Source organism: Dreissena polymorpha, chromosome 1, assembly GCF_020536995.1.
Source record: "Dreissena polymorpha isolate Duluth1 chromosome 1, UMN_Dpol_1.0, whole genome shotgun sequence".
Lineage (NCBI taxonomy): Eukaryota > Metazoa > Mollusca > Bivalvia > Myida > Dreissenidae > Dreissena > Dreissena polymorpha.
Window position 1 is genome coordinate 105,547,000 of NC_068355.1, and position 19,376 is coordinate 105,566,375.

At 35.9% G+C, this 19,376-nt stretch overlaps 2 protein-coding genes across 2 annotated transcripts in view; both read right to left on the reverse strand.

The window, feature by feature from the left end:
• The window catches only part of LOC127865197 (eukaryotic translation initiation factor 4H-like), a 394,459-nt gene that overhangs the window by 31,682 nt on the left and 343,401 nt on the right, over positions 1 to 19,376 (reverse strand). The gene's annotated exons all lie outside the window — the stretch shown is intronic.
• Positions 1 to 19,376, reverse strand: part of LOC127865211 (transducin beta-like protein 2) — a 59,425-nt gene that overhangs the window by 28,935 nt on the left and 11,114 nt on the right. The window contains exons 7-8 of the mRNA XM_052405207.1: positions 18,391 to 18,570; positions 12,120 to 12,209 (exon numbers count right to left, since the gene is read on the reverse strand). Of these exons, the coding sequence (XP_052261167.1) occupies positions 12,120 to 12,209; positions 18,391 to 18,570 (270 nt within the window). The remainder of the gene's footprint in view (positions 1 to 12,119; positions 12,210 to 18,390; positions 18,571 to 19,376) is intronic.

The window sequence follows — 19,376 nt, forward strand, 5'->3', positions numbered from 1 at the left end:
TATCTTACTAAAAATGATCACAGCTACTTGGTGCTTTTACATACTGGTGGTAAGTTTTGTATTACTAGTTTGACATTTATTGGCAGACACTTGTCGATATACAGACAAAATTTACAGAACTTTCATATTTTTTCAGCATAACTGCCTTCAAATTGTTAATTTAACAACATTTTGATATTGTTTGCACATCTGATCTTATTATACTATAGCTGATTTTTGTTTATAGATAGACATATATAGACTTTTCAAAGTTCTATAAAAGTTCACACATGTTCCATCCAAGTAAACAAACAGAAACAATAAAGATCACCACAGATAATAACTGTGTGTATAGCTTGGAAATTTTGATAGTTCAGGAATCCCTCCTTTGTTGATTTCTGTAAACCAAAACTGTCAGTTTTGCTGGATAGAATGGATTGTATGATGTCCAGCTCTTGCCTTGGCAGAACAGCTTCTAAAAACTGAAAACCAACAAATATCTTAAAATTTGATCAATAATGCAGACAATTTATAAATGTCTTGTTTTTTGTTGATTTCGAATCTGGAAGATTTTTACGTTAGATTGTGGTACGAAAATCCAATGGTATCGGATTTTGTGGTTTTAGGCCTAAACTAATTATAGTGATATGTAACCTTTCGGGAAATCGGTAAAGTGGAGCAGACGTGGTGTAAATACGTTAAAAATTAAAGCTAAAAGACTAAAAAGTTAGATCGGAATATCTTTAAATTTTGTGAATAAATGTGTTTCTGGTGGATAACAACGACAACTTACCAGAATATTGCTCATGATCACACGTAAAACTTCTTTCTGAGAGCGAATGGAAAATGCATCACAAGTTCTGACAAATAAACAGTAGGGTGTCGTTATTGAAATACCGCGAGAATACTGGAAGAATAGAGATGCCAACTTTAATGTTTAAAACAAATAATTTTTTAACAAGCGTTTGTGATTTGTCAGGATAATAATAAAAATAAGATATCGAAAAGATCAAAGCAAATAAATTCGACAGAAATCTGAGATTCAGCAATATATTAAAGACGGGTTATGTTCACCTAAATTGTGTTTGGTAAATACTGTCACTATATGTAGTGAACCAGACTTCGTCTTATACCCACTGAAAAAGAGCATTACAAAATTTGTAAAGAAACAGTATTTAATTTATAAAATGGTTAAAGTAATTAGGTTACAAGACAATCGACAAGACAGAGTATATTTGCATATAAATGAAATTGTTTATAAACGTTACGTTTTTCGGATGTTTTTTTTCCATTTATGTGGTACAACAGTCGGTTAACCGCTCGAATATAGAAACAGGTTAACCGGTTATGGATTTGCTCAGGTTTGCCATCCCTAGTTTTCACACTTTCACTGCATAGATACGCATAACCCTAACGGGATTGATAATGTCCAATATGGATGGGTTTTTTCAAACTGAACACACATATAACGCCTGACTTGCTGTTCACGTATTTTTACAATAAAATACAATTCAATACACCACACTTGGCATGTGATGTTGTACATGTCTGCATAGTTTTCCCTCAGTTTGTATTGAGACAAAGGAACAGCAGAAATACATAAAGCAGTTTATTTGACGCTATAATTTATATATGTCACATAAACAACAAAATTTGGAAGCATGTTCGAACTATTGGATTACAAATTTAATAACGCTAGTTTTTGTTTGTTTTGTGTAATGAATTCAACTTAATTTGTTAAAACACTTTACAAGTCGAATAAATGATTTAACCATATGATGCACACAAGGCACAATTTCCACAAGGATTATATACCTGGTTGCCATAATCAGTCTTCTAAGCTAAGAAAACTTGCTTCATTTCATCGTTGAGGTGTATACCTAAGGACTGGTGGGTGTGGTTTGTGACAAAGATGACAAACTGTCACAAACCACAAACTTTTGACAATTATGTCATTCGTGTTCTGCATAACTTTACCATAGGTATTGAATGCCAACGAGTGGTGGTGCTCATACAAAGCATGTGCTCTCATTGGCAAATTTCGATTGTCCAATACAAAGACGCTCCAACTTAAGGCAGGCTTAAGTTGTGAAAAGAGATACATGTAACTGACAGAGGATTGTAAATCAGCTCACAAAATATTTGGCGAAGTCAATATCATTTAAGAATGAATAGTTGTAGTTACTGAAAAAATACATTTTGACATTCAAGCACCCCGGTGAGGGACCATTAATTGGTCTGTAGAAATGACTGCACATTTGAAAATAAATGTCTCCAAAGACTACTCTGCATATCCCACACGGAGCACAAGACAAACAAGTACGTCCGGAATACGACTGCAACACTTGTTGGTCCACAAGAGCCCCTCCTGGCAACTGTCAAAACAACGAAAGCTGGCTTAGTTTGGACATGTCACCAGGCAGGACTCTCTGTGCAAGACTGTTCTTCAGGGCACGCTAGAGGGAGGTCAACGACAAGGCCATCATAACAAAAGCTGAATGGACAATGTAAAAAAGAGCTGTCAGACGACAGCGCGCTCGACTATTCGAGTGCTTGACAGTATAATGTAAGTTTATTATGTAACCCATCATGGGGAAATTGTTCATATTCAATAAGGTCAAGGTAATATAGCCATAGGAGGTTTTGGGGATTCCGATAATGACGTCACGTTTGCGCATGCTCTAATTTTGGCCGTCAAAACTGCGGCCATTCTGCTATTGTTTGCATTTGATGAACCGCATTGTAATACGGTTACAATCATATTCGCGACCCTTTTGAAGAACAAAAAATACTCAGAAATTGAAAATTCCTTCAGATTAAATTGAATCCAATGAACGAACACAAATTAGGACGAAAACAAACAACAAATTGATTGATTTTATGTAATCAACATATAGAAACTGATTTGATCCTATTTGTCTGTAAAAACTTACCTTGTTACAGAATAACTAAATCCTCTTGATAAATGTAAATGTTTTTATTTATTTAATTGTTCACACCAATTTTGACACTCTTTGTTTCAGCATTTTTAACCCAGTGTTTAATTGCCCCTTTGTTTATCACAAACCGATTATCTCGATATGATCGGATACTGTCCAGACAATGACTAAAAAAACAGTGTGTCATAAACCCAGGGACCTATGCTTGTATGGCTCTGTATGGGGTCTCTGCATAAACCACATGTGTCTGGTCATTAAACACAATTTATGATACCTCCATGTCATCTCTTGGCATATTAAGTCTAAACCTAACAGTTGCTTAAATAAAATATTTGAACATATTTAAAAAAAAAATAGACATTTTGTCCGAAATTGATTAACAGCTAGGAACTATTAAGTATATATAAATTAACCAGTTTAAACATAACAATAAAGTGTTTAATAACTATACATTTAAAATATTGTACAAGTTTACTGCTACACAATTAACGTATTTAACGGGTACCTGCAAATGTAAAATCTGCTATAATGTGTAAAGATCGTGCGTTACTGCAGTGTTCGAAACATCATCATGAAAACAAGCAATCGCGTTTGGTCATCATAGGTATATAAAATACTTGCGTAAAATAAATTAAATGTGTAGATTTATGGTATCATAAAATGCTAGATTTGAATCGCTCAGTATCACTACAGAAGAGTTTTTAATATACATGTACATGCAAAGACATTTCAATTTGCAAAATATGCAGGTGTTTTTTTCGATTTGAATGCTTAAATTTATTAATATTTTTTTCAATGCAAACGAGACGAAAATTCATTCAATGTAAAATAAAATTAAAACTACATTTCAAGATTGAAATGTATTGAACTATTTTAGGGCTTTGTTTTATAACCGATTCAATGCACCCACCCTTAGCACTAAATTTGAATCGCTGATGAAAAATAACACTATCGCATCCACACCACTTAAAGTAATATTCAAATTATTATATGTTTTATTATTTTTGAAATATCATTTATTAAAGTCTTACTTAAAGAATACGGGTATTGATAGTTTTGTTTTGTGAAATTGTAATTATTAAGTCTTCCGACGACCTTTACTCTGATACAATGTAATTGGCCGCGATCGAGAAGTTGACGGCCAATCTATTTTTAGTAACGGAAAACCCCTCTTGTGACGTCACACGAAAACCTCCTATATTCTAAATGGAAGAGGTCCATAAGTGAAACATATTGATCGCTTATGTTCTTTATAGACGATTCTGAGTTCAGGTATATTTTCCACAATCTATTGAACATTTGTAAAGACATAAAACAAAGTAATAAGATTTTATTTCAAGTTTGATAGCAATAGCTTGTGTGGGATGGTCCTTCAAAAATGAAATATTTGTGTTTTTTACCATTAAAAAACCTAGAGCTTTGTCACAGACGTGACGTATACCCCCATATGCTGCATTAACACAGACTATTTTGTGTTCTGTCTTAACAAAACAAGAGAAGCTAATTTATGGTGATTTTTAAGAATTATTATGCCATTATCATTTATGGCCATTTTGACCTTTGAACTCTTGAATTCTTTTGCATGACATGCCATCCAATGACTGTGAACAAAATAAATGTACAGAGTCATTTTAAAATTTCACAATGAATGACATAGTTATGTCCCGGACAAGATTTTTAATGGCCATTTTTGACCCTTGAACTCAAAGTGTGACCTTTACCTTGGAGATATCAACATAATTCTTTTGTGTGACAAACCGTCCAATGATGGTGAACAAATGATTTTAAAATCTCACAATGAACGACATAGTTATGGCCTGGACAAGCTCATTTATGGCTCATTTATGGCCATTTTTGACCTTTGAACTCAGTGTGACCTTGACCTTGGAGATATCGACGTAATCTTTGCGCAACACACCGTCCAATGATGGTGAACAAATGTGCCAAATGATTTAAAAATTTCACAATGAACAACATAGTTATTGCCCGGACAAGCTCATGCATGGCCATTTTTGACCTTTGAAATCAAAGTGTGACCTTGACCTTGGAGATATCACCGTAATTCATTCGCGCGACACACCGTCCAATGATGGTGAACAAATGTGCCAAATGATTCTAAAATCTCACAATGAGCGACATAGTTATGGCCCGGACAAGCTCATTTATGGCCATTTTTTCCCTTTGAACTCAAAGTGTGACCTTTACCTTGGAGATATCAACATAATTCTTTCGCACGACACACCGTCCAATGATGGTGAACAAATGTGCCAAATAATCCATGTTATGCAACTTCATGTATTTTCATAAATTCAAAGAAGCCGGCGATCACAGCTTGATTGCTTTTTCCGTCCGTTTAACTGATTTTAATCGATTAGAGGTTAAACGACACTCGACAGCTAATTGGTGTTAATCTGTTGTGTAATGCCAATAAAGTTGTGAAAACTCGCGAGTCGGTGTTTATTACATGTATTCCCTATCAGAGCGGTTCGTTGCGCTAATTTCAATAAGGCAAGTGCAAGCGGAATAATTATCAAATTAAAGTTATTTGAAACGATTACCTGTTTATGTTTTGTATTTATCGTGTATTGTATTTCATTGTATAAACTATGGCTGTGTAAGTGTGTTATCGTTTATTATATGCTACACATGCTTGATAAATAAAAATATCTTTGTGTGTGTTTAATGTTTCAGTACGTATACGAAAAATAAATTAAAAATCCTGACAATTTATTTACATGCTAACGCAGTGTAATAGTTAACAGAGATGCACTTAAATTTTTGCAGAAAGTCCATGGAAAGCATTTTTTTACATGCTGCGTATGATGCAATAAAACATTTCTTTGTACATGTATCGTATTGCATTCAATCTAAATTTAAATTCGCTCGTCCAATGAAAGCTGTCCCATAATGCACTGTACTAATTTTTCTGAAAAATGGCGTAGGCATGTGAATTTGTTTACGAAGTTCGTAAACATATTTCGTGTCATAAATGTTAAACATTATTTTTTCGTAAGTGATGTAATTATATTGGATTATCGGATAAATGTGCACATTAGAAACGCGGTATGTATACTGTTATCGTTTGATTCGGTTTAAATGCATGTATTTGCGGATGACACCACAGCATGACAATACACAGGACCTATAATAACCTATATTATAGGCTATACTATACCTGTTTTTATAGCTCCTTAAATAAATAAGCTCAAAACTTATAACGCTGTCCGTTTATAACGCTGTTGCGTGGCTTGGACCCCGTCATCCGCGTTATATTGGAGTTACAGTGTACTGTGGAACCATTTATTTTCATCAGCACGAAATTTTGTCTTTTTTAAAAAAAATGACTATTTCGTCAGCACTTAAATTCGTTCATTTCTGGTTTTGAAAAAAAGCGTCCGATTTGTTTGTAATGTTTGTAATACATGTTATACGCGGTTGCGAAAAATTTGTGCTGGGGAAAGAGGGGTGACACTTGGTAGTCACTTGCAGGAGGTGGGCCTTGTTTGGCATATGCCAATTAACAACTCTGTTATTTCAGGTGATAGTTACTGACCCTTATATTTTTAATAGTATTGTCTTTAATCCGAATTTGCCGCGTGTTGGCTGTATAATCTGCAACACCCCTGAAGGGGTGCGCTTCCGCATATGGGTATTCGGACGTTAAAAAAATTGACCTACGGTTTAGCGTTCATGCCGTCGAACGCATTTAGCAACATAACTCGTTTTTTTTCACTATTTCTTTACTTGCAAAAAATTATAGTGGCTTATAACTTACCTTGCAATCTTTTTTTACTCGCATTTTGCGAGTGTGCGAGTGTTAATTTCGAGCCCTGTGTATATGCGTGGATTACGCTGGATTTAAATGCCTCATGCCTACGGTTATTCAATCTTATTTGTTTCAAATATGGGACATGATTGTTCGTTAGGATCTTGAATTCGTCCATCGGTCGAAGGACGAATAAGACGAAAATTAATGTCTGACGAATATTAATGGTTTCACAGTAAACGACAAAGTTATGGCCTGGAAAAGCATTTTACCTTTGAACTCAAAGTGTGACCTTGACCTTTGAGATATTGACATACTTCTTTCACGCGACACACCATCCGATGATGGTGAATAAATGTACCAAGTCATTTTAAAATCTAACATCTTCTGACCAAGTTTGGTGAAGATCGTATGAAATTTTTGGGACAGACAGACCGACCGACAGACCGACAGACCGACAGACAGACAGACAGACAAAGTGACTCCTATATAGCCCCCATTATCAGTAATGGGGGTATAAAAATCTTTTTGGGTGGGGTGCGGGTGGAGAGGAGAGTATAATGTGGAGGGGGTGGTCATTTATTAGTTTATCTTTCAAAAATAAGAAAATAAGAAAAACAAGAGATGTGTTTGTCAGAAACACAATGCCCCCTAATGCACTGCATTTTCTTTTTTTTGACCTTTGACCTTGAAGGATGACCTTGACCTTTCACCACTCAAAATGTGCAGCTCCATGAGAGACACATGCATGCCAAATATCAAGTTGCTATCTTCAATATTGCAAAAGTTATTCAATATTGCAAAACTTTAACCAAGGTTAAAGTTTTAGGTTTAAGTTTTGATGACAGACAGACAGACAGACAGACAGAATGACAGACAGACAGACAGGCCAAAAACAATATACCCCCGATCATTCGATCCGGGGGCATAAAAAAGGAATTAAAAAAAAATAATTGGGGAGGGGGGATTCTGGGGTGGGGCGTGGGGGATGGTTTGGAGTCCATTGTGGTTTGTCAGGTAAGTGTTGTTTTGTCAAAGTATGAATCAAACCTGATCATAAATATAGAATTTATGGCAATTTAAGCAAAATTTATTAATTTGACCTTGAGAGTCAAGGTCATTCAAAAGTCAAGGTCAAATTCAACTTGCCAGGTACAGTACCCTCATAATAATAATGTATTTGAAGTTTGAAAGCAATAGCCTTGATACTTTAGAAGTAAAGTGGATCTAAACACAAAATGTAACGAAATATTCGAAGTGACTAAGTCAAAAAAGGGCCATAATTCCGTTAAAATGCCAATAAGAGTTATGCAACTATTCAGTCCTCTTATGAAAGTTAGCGAGTGGTCCAAGTCTGAAAGCAATGATGGCTATGATACTTAGGAGTAAAATGGACCAACACACAAAACTTGACCAAATGTTCAATTATATAAGTATAAAAGGGGCCATATTTCTGTCAAAATGCCAGTCAGAGTAACATAACTTTGCCTGCAAAGTCCCCTTATTATAGTTAGTAAATGTTGCAAGTATGAAAGCAATAGCTTTGATACTCTAGGAAAAAAGTGGACCTAAACACAAAACTAAACAAAATTTTCATTTTTAAAGTGAAAAAAGGGCCATAATCCTTACAAAATACTTGATACAGTTGTCTGCTCTTGTTTATAGATTGGGGTCATGCTGGTAAAGAAGTATGCAAAATATGAAAGCAATATGTCCAGGGACATAGAAAATATCTGAGGTGGTACGCAAACTTTAACATAGATTTTTCAATAATATGCATATTCTAAGTGAAATAAGGGCCATAATTCTTACAAAATGCTTGATACAGTTGTCTGCTTTTGTTTATAGATTGGGGTCATGTTGGTAAAGAAGTATGCAAAATATAAAAGCAACATGTCAAGGAACATAGGAAATATTTGAGGTGGTAAACAAATTTTAACATTCCAACGCCAACAGTAACGCCAACGCCGGGGTGAGTAGGAAAGCTTCAATATATATATATATATATATATATATATATATATATATATATATATATATATATATATATATATATATATATATATATATATATATATATATAGTCGAGCTAAAAAGTGGACATCCCTTCCCTTGGATGAATTACTCTCAGCAGCACATTATAGACCTGACTGGAAGAGGATTACTGTACTGTACTGTCGTCCCTCATTTCCCCCCAATGGCCCAACCGGTCAAGGGAATGATAATGATGATGTAATATTATTATACCTGCCTATTAAATGACTTGCCTGTGATATAATAATAAATGCCTATGATATAATATGACTTTCCTGCGATATCATATGACTTGTCTGTGATATTTATAGCATGCCTGAGATATAATATATTTTTACTTCAATATCATATGAATTGTCTGTGTTATTTATGGCTAACTAGAGCTTTGTCACAGACGTGACGAATACCCTCACATGAAGAGCTGATGAAAAGTACTTGAAAGAGAGCGGGACACCATACTGAATGTGTAAAACGCATTAAGTGACCCAGTGACCTAGTTTTTGGCCCAGCATGGCCCATGTTCGAACATGGCCTAGAGATCATCTATATAAAACTTCTGACCAAGTTTGGTGAAGATTGGAAGTAAACAACTTCAATTAGAAAGCGGACACCATGCTCAATGTTTAAAAAGCACTTAGTGACCCCGTGACCTAGTTTTTGACCCAGCAAGGCCCATGTTTGAACTTAACCTTAAGATTATCTAGATAAAACATTCTGACCAAGTTTGGTGAAGATCGGATGAAAACTACTTGAATAAGAGAACGGACACCATGATGAATGTTAAACAAGAGCACCGCCTTGCGGGTGCAGACCGCTCATCTATTTTCTTTTTAAAGGTGAAGGGACTCTCATTTTCAATCACAAAGATCACAAAGGAGGGAGGGGTGGAGTGAAGAGGGGTGTATAGTGTGGGGTTGTGGACAGTTATTACATTATCTTCCAAAAAAGCGAAAAAAAAATCGGGGGCGGGGGGGGGGGGGGGGGGGGTGGGGGGTGGGGGGTGGGGGGGGATGGGGGGATGGGGGGAAGGGCGATGGGGGGGGGGGGATTTTTTGGGTGCGATGGTTGGACGGTATTTCAAACATAACCGTTAAAAAAAAATTGGGGGGGGGGGGGGTGGGGTATAGTGTGAGGGTGTGGTGGTAATTTGTGAGATGATCTTAAAAACAAAAAAAATTAAAACAAAAAAATTGGGGGGGTGGGTATAGTGTGAGGGTGTGGTGGTCATTTGTGAGATGATCTTAAAAAAAAAAAAATAGGGGTGGGGGGGGGGGTGGGGGGGAGGGCACGGGGGACGGTTTGGGTGGAGTCTATTGTGGTATGTCAGGTAAGAGTAGTTTCGTCAAAGTATCAATCAAATCTAATCATAAATAAAGAAGTTATGGCAATTTTAGCAAAATTTAATAATTTGACCTTGAGAGTCAAGGTCATTCAAAGGTCAAGGTAAAATTCAACTTGCCAGGTACAGTAACCTCATGATAGCATGAAAGTATTTGAAGTTTGAAAGCAATAGCCTTGATACTTAAGAAGTAAAGTGGATCGAAACACAAAATTTAACCATATATTAAAAGTTACTAAGTCAAAAAAGGGCCATAATTCCGTAACAATGACAACCAGAGTTATGCAACTTGTCCTTTTACTGTACCCTTATGATAGTTTTTGAGTGTTCCAAGTATGAAAGCAATATCTATGATACTTTAGGGGTAAAGTGGACCAAAACATAAATCTTAACCAAATTTTAAATTTTCTAAGTATAAAGGGCCCATAGTTCCGTCCAAATGCCAGTCAGAGTTACATACCTTTGCCTGCACGGTCCCCTTATGATAGTTAATAAGTGTTGCAAGTATGAAAGCAATAGCTTTGATACTGTAGGAATAAAGTGGACCTAAACACAAAACTTAATCAAATTTTCAATTTTCTAAGTATAAAAAGGGCACATAATTCTGTCAAAATGCCAGTCAGAGTTACATTACTTTGCCTGCACAGTCCCCTTATGAAAGTTAGTAAGTGTTGCAAGTATGAAAGCAATAGCTTTGATGCTTAAGGAATAAAATGGACCTAAACACAAAACTTAACCAAAACTTCGGAAAACCTGGTTAAAAAGGGCACATAATTCTGTCAAAATGCATGCCAGAGTTATCTAACTTTGCCTGCCCAGTCCCCTCATGATAGTAAGTAAGTGTAACAAGTTTGAATGCAATAGCATTGATACTCACTGAGAAAAGTGGACCTAAACGCAAAACTTAACCAAAATTTTCAATTTTCTAAGTATAAAAAGGGCACATAATTCTGTCAAAATGCACGCCAGAGTTATCTTACTTTGCCTGCCCAGTCCCCTCATGATAGTAAGTAAGTGTACCAAGTTTGAATGCAATAGCATTGATACTTTCTGAGAAAAGTGGACCTAAACGCAAAACTTAACCGGACGCCAACGCCGACGCGATGACAATAGCTCATAATTTTTTTTCAAAAAATAGATGAGCTAAAAATGCACTATGTTACCCCGTGACCTAGTTTTTGGCCCGGCATGGCCCATGTTCAAACTTGGCCTAGAGATCATCTAGATGAAACTTCTGACAAAGCTTGGTGAAGATTGGATGAAAACTACTTGAATTAGACAGCGGCCACCATGCTGAATGTTTTAAACGCACTTAGTGACCCCCTGACCTAGTTTTTGACCCAGCATGACCCATATTCAAACTTGACCTAGCCATCATCTAGATACAACTTCTGACGTGAAGATCGGAAGAAAACAACTTGTATTGGAGAGCGGACACTTAATACGACCGACAGACAGACTGACCAAGTTCACTCCTATATACCCTCCTTAAACTTTGTTTGTGGGGGTATAATTATAATACCTGCCTGTGCTGTTGGACTTGTCTGTGATATTATAATACCTGTCTGTGATATTTTTAACTTGCGTTTGATATTATATGACTTTCCTGTGATATTACAATACCTCCCTGTGATATTATATGACTTGCATGTGATATAATATGACTTTCCTATAACATTATATGCCTTACCTGTGATATTATATTACTAACCTGTGATGCTATATGCCTTACCTGTGATATTATATTACTAACCTGTGATTTTATATGACTTGCCTGTGAATATAATACCTGCCTGTGATATTATATGACTTACCTGTGATATTATATGACTTACCTGTGATATTATATGACTTACCCATAAACTTATATGACTTGCCTGGGAATATAATACCTGCCTGTGATCGTATATGACTTACCTGTGGTATTATATGACTTACCTGTGATATTATACAACTTACATGTGATATTACATGACTTTCCTGTGATATCAACATACCTGCCTGTGATATTATATGACTTGCCCGTGGTATTACATGACTGACTTGTGATAATACCACTAACCTGTGATATTATGTAGGATGTGGACCTGCTTTTCTCCAGCACTGAGTAGATACTTTCCTGAGTTGTCAAACCCTAACTGAGATGAAATTTCTGAAAAAATGTAACAAATATTTAAACATAAGTGCATATGTAGGTACCAAACATAAAGACAGTCATTAGAAAATGTTGCATTAGCTCTAGTTTCTAAGATGTACACTAATAACTCTAAGTTTTCAGACCCTCTAAATCAGCCAAACCATTTTTTTTTAACTTAATTTTCAGACATACAGGTTTTCTTTGAATTGTTTCACATGACTAAATTAATACAAAGGGCCTAACGGTAATGTAAGGAAAAATGCTGCAACCCCTGGTGGCCATGTTTTACAACCAACCAAAACTATTTTCGAACTCGTCCAAGATATCATTGGGTTGAATCAAAAAGGGCAAAACCTCCTGTGAAATCAAAATAATCGCCATAACAGTATGAAGGTGTTAAGGTTCTTAGGATGATTGATATCATGGTAATATTCAGTCCTTTGGCATAAATAATTTTTCCAAATTTATTCATTTTGTCTCCCTTGCGCAGTGAATTTGAATCACTTTCCAGACAAGGTCTGCATATAAGCTACCAACAGACACAAAATAATTTCACAATCTAAATTTATTGAGTAGAAATCAGTTATATATTTTTGCAAAAGAGGACCTTGATGAAATGGCAACAAGGCAATCTCACTTTCAACCTGCATGCAAGCAATCTACACACAAAAATCAGCACAATATCCACATTCTTTCTAAAGATATTGAGCACAAACTTTTTTGTTTGTTTGTAACATTGACTTCAACTTTCCCCAAATGCAACCCAATGCTGCGTCTGCATGTCAGCTAAAAATAGGAGCTGATGAAAACAAACTTTTAAATAAATTTCTAAAATACAACAGTACAAGACACATAAAACTGCTTAATAGCAAAAAGAGTTATGGGCTTTAGTCTGTGACCTTGCATGATGATCACAAGACATGTGTAAAGTTTAAATAGATATATATATATATATGTAGTAGGTACAGAGATATGCACTTGTTGAATTCAAACTTAAACCTGAATTTTCAATTGCAATAAAACCTTAACCCGAGTACAAAAGGGGGCATAATATTGCTTTAAGTCTAGTCAGAGTTATAGGTCTTTGTCAGTGAAAAGTTAAAAAGATTTGAACATATAAGCAAAGTTTCTTTTCAATATCTGTAGTAGACTGACATAAAAGGTTGATGCAAATGTTTACCTGAATTTTTAAAGTTCAAAAAGGTGTATCATACTGCTTATTTTCTGGTCACATTTTTGGGTCTTGGGCAGTGACTTGCATAACAAGAAAACGTCGGAGACGGGTGATGCTTCCCAAAGTTTTTTTTTGTCACAATATTGCACTATATATTCAGATGAAAGGAAACGTCTTGAGGGCACAGTAATTGGGGGGACAAGAATTTTTTTTATAGAAAATTTCAAAGGGCCATAACTCTGTAAAAAATCATCCGACAAGAACCCGCTGATAATATGCACATCTCCTCTTGGTAGTGAAGCTTCCCATAAAGTTTCATTGAATTTCGGTCATTAGTTGCTGAGAAATAGCCCGGACAAGAATTGCAATATATGTACAGTTAATGGAAAATTTAAAAAATGTCAAAGGGCCATAACTCTGTGAAAAATCATCCGACCAAAACCCGCTGATAATATGCACATCTCCTCTTGGTAGTGAAGCTTCCCATAAAGTTTAATTGAATTCCGGTCATTAGTTGCTGAGAAATAGCCCGGACAAAAATTGTGCACAGACGGACAGACAGACGCAAACACAGACAGACAAAGCGGTGACTATATGCTCCCCGAAAAGAAATTTTGGGGAAGCATAATAAACCATACACACATGTATGTTTTCAACGGAACACCTGTAGAAGACAGTGATATGGAGTTGTTGCATGTTTACCTTAACCAAGGCCATCCTTAAAAAATTGTTTGTTTGGCATAACCCGACCCAGGTAAATTTGGGTGGGTAGGTAGGTAGGGATTTTTATATATTTTTTAGTATTTTTTTAATGAAATTGAACTCCGACATAAACCAAACTGAATGGTAATTATCAAATAAAGCTCCAAGTCTTCTGCCTCATGAAAGGAAATCGGTAAATATTTTCTGCACCGTCGGTATCACCGCATGTGTATTCGTAAGTCTATTTTTTGTATAAAGAACATCGAAACAAGGGCTGTTTGTAAAACATGCATGCCCCCCATATGGGCTGTCCGTTGTAGAGGCAGCCATTGTGTGAATACGTTTTTTGTCACTGTGACCTTGACCTTTGACCTAGTGACCTGAAAATCAATAGGGGTCATCTGCAAGTCACGATCAATGTACCTATGAAGTGTCATGATCCTAGGCAAAAGCGTTCTTGAGTTATCATCCGAAAACCATTTTACTATTTCGGGTCACCGTGACCTTGCCCTTTGACCTTGTGACCTCAAAATCAATAGGGGTCATCTGCGAGTCATGAGCAATCTACCTGTGAAGTTTCATGATCCTAGGCATATGTGTTCTTGAGTTATCATCCGAAAACCATTTTACTATTTCGGGTCACCGTGACCTTGACCTTTGACCTAGTGACCTCAAAATCAATAGGGGTCATCTGCGAGTCATGATCAATCTACCCATGAAGTTTCATGATCCTAGGCGTATGCGTTCTTGAGTTATCATCCGGAAACCATTTTACTATTTCGGGTCACCGTGACCTTGACCTTTGACCTAGTGACCTCAAAATCAATAGGGGTCATCTGCGAGTCATGATCAATCTACCCATGAAGTTTCATGATCCTAGGCGTAAGCGTTCTTGAGTTATCATTCAAATACCATTTTACTATTTCGGGTCACCGTGACCTTGACCTTTGACCTAGTGACCTCAAAATCAATAGGGGTCATCTGCGAGTCATGATCAATGTACCTATGAAGTTTCATGATCCTAGGCCCAAGCGTTCTTGAGTTATCGTCTGACAACCACCTGGTGGACGGACCGACAGACCGACCGACATGAGCAAAGCAATATACCCCCTCTTCTTCGAAGGGGGGCATAAATATAATATAATAGACAAAAAATACTTTATCCGAAAACGAGAGTCCGAAAAATTGTACGCATTTTGCACATAAAAATGTGCATATCGTTTATAGACTACAGAAAATGAAAACAAGTAACCTAGCAAATACGTAATTAATATACTATTTTGTTGACATATTACTTTACATAGTTTGTGAGTAAAAAACAACAAAGTAATTATAACATTTTAATTTCAATCAAGAACAGAAAGGTGTAACATCTTAGACATGTAACTAATTATTTAATTATCATACTTTAATGCAGACGGTAGAAAGTTGTAAAGTGATCAGCTTAAAAATATTTTATTGAGTGTTACGCTTATTTTCATTTGATTATTTTTTATACGACTTTTGCCATCGGCCATTATATTGCAGGCAGACGACAATTTCAACTGTGTATTCCATTATCTGCGCATGAATGACCCAATATTACCCCATAGCGAACTCAATGTTGATTGGCCAGCACCATATGCGCTTCAAAACGTTCATGGAAACAAAGAGAAAAAATAGTTTAAAAAAAAAACAATCCAGATTAAAATGGCGGATGTTTTCAATGAAATTTAACGAGATTTTAGCATATTTGCAAATTATATTTTTCTTGAGCCAAATTCGCTATATTTTCGCAAATGGCGAAAGACAGCGCGAGCCCTGTAATAGTTAGCATTTATTCCAATAATAACACGTTCGCAATGCTCGTGCTGTCGTTCGCCATTTGAGCCATCTGCGCCATTTGCAAAAATATTGAGAATTTGGCTCACGAAAAATATAAATTGCGAAAATTCGAAAATCTAGTAAAATTGCGTTGAAATCATCCGCCATTTTAATCCGGACTGGTTTTCTATATTTGTCTCTTTGTTTCAATGAAAGTGTTCGCAATTCAAACAATTAACAAAACCTGGTATGTACGCGATTAGACATCGCTTGACCTGGCCTTATTTTTATTGAAGTGCACATGGTAGCTGGCCAATCAACATTGAGCTCGCTTTCACATGACATGACGTTGTCAAATGAAACGTGAGAAAGGGTGGAGCAATCGGATAATATTGGGTCATTTATGCACAGATGTTGTATAATTTGAATACACATTTAATATCGCAGTCTGCCTTCAAAATAGCGGCCAGTCGCTAGAGATAAACAAATGAAACAAAAATGTGACAATACCCGTCAATAAATATTTCTAAGCTGACCACTTTTCATCTTCCTTCCGAATATTTACCGATCTGAATTAAAGAGTGATAATTAAATAATTAGTGATATGGCGATAATAATACACATCTCTGCCGATTGCCGAATTAAATTGAACGGTGATAATTAATAAATTTGTTTTTTACTCCCAAACTATCCTGAACAACAGCAGCATATTTTAATTAAAGGGATACAAGAAAAACAGGAGCGGTTTAATTGTATTTAAGATCTAATTAATCGCATATGCATATGTCAAATAAATAGGCGACTCAAATAAATACCGGTACGCGTTTTGTTCATTGCTATTCTAGATATCCTTGAAAGAGCATTCAATTAAATGACGCAAATAACCGGAAAGGATAAAAAGCGTAAAGGCAAAATTTAGCGGAAAGAATTTTTGGCGAGCAAAAAAATCTTTTGTTGGAAAGTGACAAAATAAAAAATCAGTCGGGCCGATTTGAGTGGGTCGGTCGGGTTATGCCAAACAAAAAATTTTTTAAGGATGGCCCAATTTACTAAGTAACAAACAGGGGCATAATTCTGATCATTTACAGTTCTGGGGCTTGGTAAGTGACTTCACACCTTACACAAAGTTTCAATAAAGTTTCAATGGATTACCTGTAGTAGAAACAGAGATTTGAAGATGCTTACCAGAGCATATTATTGCTGATGCGGATAAAGATGCCCACAAACATTTGAGTGAGCAGTAAAGCTCTGACTACCGTAAAAAGTTGTGTATAAGGCGCACTTTTTTACCCCAAAATTTCATTTTAAAAACTTGATGCGCGTTATGCACAACTACAGCCATGCCAAGACATTTTTTCGCTGTCAGTTACCCAGTAGCGGTAATTCGCATCATTCTGTTTTCCGGTGTTTTAACTGTAACTATGTTAATAATAGTGTTATATTGACGATCTGAATAAGATGAACAAACATTATAAAGTTAACATATATATTTTCTATCTTTTTTCAGGTACGTACAGAGCATTGAAATCAAATAAATTTGAAGAAGAGAATGAAAAACGAGGAAGCCATTTTTATTTAAATGTTATTGTTTACTTTTCCCACAATATTATACCCTACTGTACTAGGGTTACACAATTTATTTGGGGGCACTTGTCGATTTACAATAGTATGTCGGCAAGGTATTTCCCGATATATTTAAGATTATTTTTCTTGCTTTTCAAATGTGTTAATAAAATTGATGCTGTGTTTGTTTACACGTTTTCATACGTCTTGTCAAGATTGAGGATGTGATTATTGAGCAATTTGCGTCACCTGTCAAGTTTTGTGTAGCTGGGCTATTATCAAAACATGCGAACCGGCAAACGGCTTCACACCTCCATTGTTTGTTTATCGCCGGTTATGTCGCGATAGTGTTGAGAAGTTTGAGTCGTTAAAGTCTCCTGTCAATTTTAGACACTCGAAAAGAACGCATGATATCGGCATTGTAAATAAAACGCGCGGTTGTGCATTAGTCATGCATGAATAACCAGGTGACAATACCAATCAATAATGTCATTTTTTTAGTTATAACTAATCCATCCGTTATGTGTACTCCACGATAAAATCGTGGACAGTTACTTCGGAGACATATGATGAAAACCTTGATGGTATCCTCGTGGAAAGTGTGCATTTCATGCATAATTCATTTAAATCCAAACATTTAATTTTACGCATAATATGATTAAAAAAAAACACCAACTAGTTGTATCGTTATCGTCTTAAAAATAATTTATAATTGAAGCAATAAAAGAATAAGTAAGATCGGCAATGTAAATATAACGATTTTCAGTTAGCCTGCGGTACGGAATTTTTCCCCCGATTTTTTTGCTTCAAAAACTTTTTTTCCCGATTTTTTAGCTTTAAAAAGTAGATGCGCGTTATACATAAATGCGCGTTATACACAACGTTTTACGGTATTCAATAAATAGTTGAGCTAACAACTACTCTTAAAACTTTTCTAATAAAATGGATGCTCACCTGAATGTACATTTTCAATGACCTCCTCGTCTTGCCCAGAAGAGTTACAGACGTATATTCCTAAATGTTGAGCCATGGCTACGGTGCGTCCATCCGGGGACAAGGATATGATGCAGGGACCTGACCACTTTAAGCTGCCTGTGAACAGCAGGTATGGGTCCTGGTTCATGTCGTAACGAACTGCAATTAATAGCATAGGATGACTTACAAAATGAATGGAATTTATCAAAGTCAAGGCGAAGGCAAGCAAAAACATACTCAAAACCTTCTAGTTTAATGTGAATCTATTCATAATTGCATGGCTAGAACAAATAAATGTTATGTTCATTTAAAATACATAATAATTCATGTAATAAATTTTCATTTATATAGACCATTCAACACAGCTACAAAGGGATGTAACTTACCTGTTCATTGAACAACTACTTTGAACCATTTATCCGAATAACTTAACAATCTCAAAAGGAAAAGGGAGACAATTCACTTTTAAATATCCCTCCACTTACATTACCACAACTGAATTTAATATGAGACAGTCTCTGTGTAAACTGGGCTAACTGCATAAGCATTATACAACAGGAGATGTGTTTGACAGAAACACAATTCCCCCTATTGCGCCGCTTTGAAATAAAATTTCAATATATCATTTGGCAGGTTTAGAAATTATCTCCCTTTTAAACTTATTACTTCCCTTGGATTGTATTTTTCGACTTTTGACCTTGAAGGATGACCTTGACCTTTCACCACTCAAAATGTGCAGCTTTATAAGATACACATGCATGCCAAATATCAAGTTGCTATATTCAATATTGCAAAAGTTATGGCCAATGTTAAAGTTTTCGGACAGACACACAGACAGACAGACCGACAAACGGACTTACAGTTCAACTGCTATATGCCACCCTACCGGGGGCATAAAAAGAATCATATGAATACACATATAAGGAATCAAAAGTGCATGCCTTCATTAACAAGAAACCGTCAGA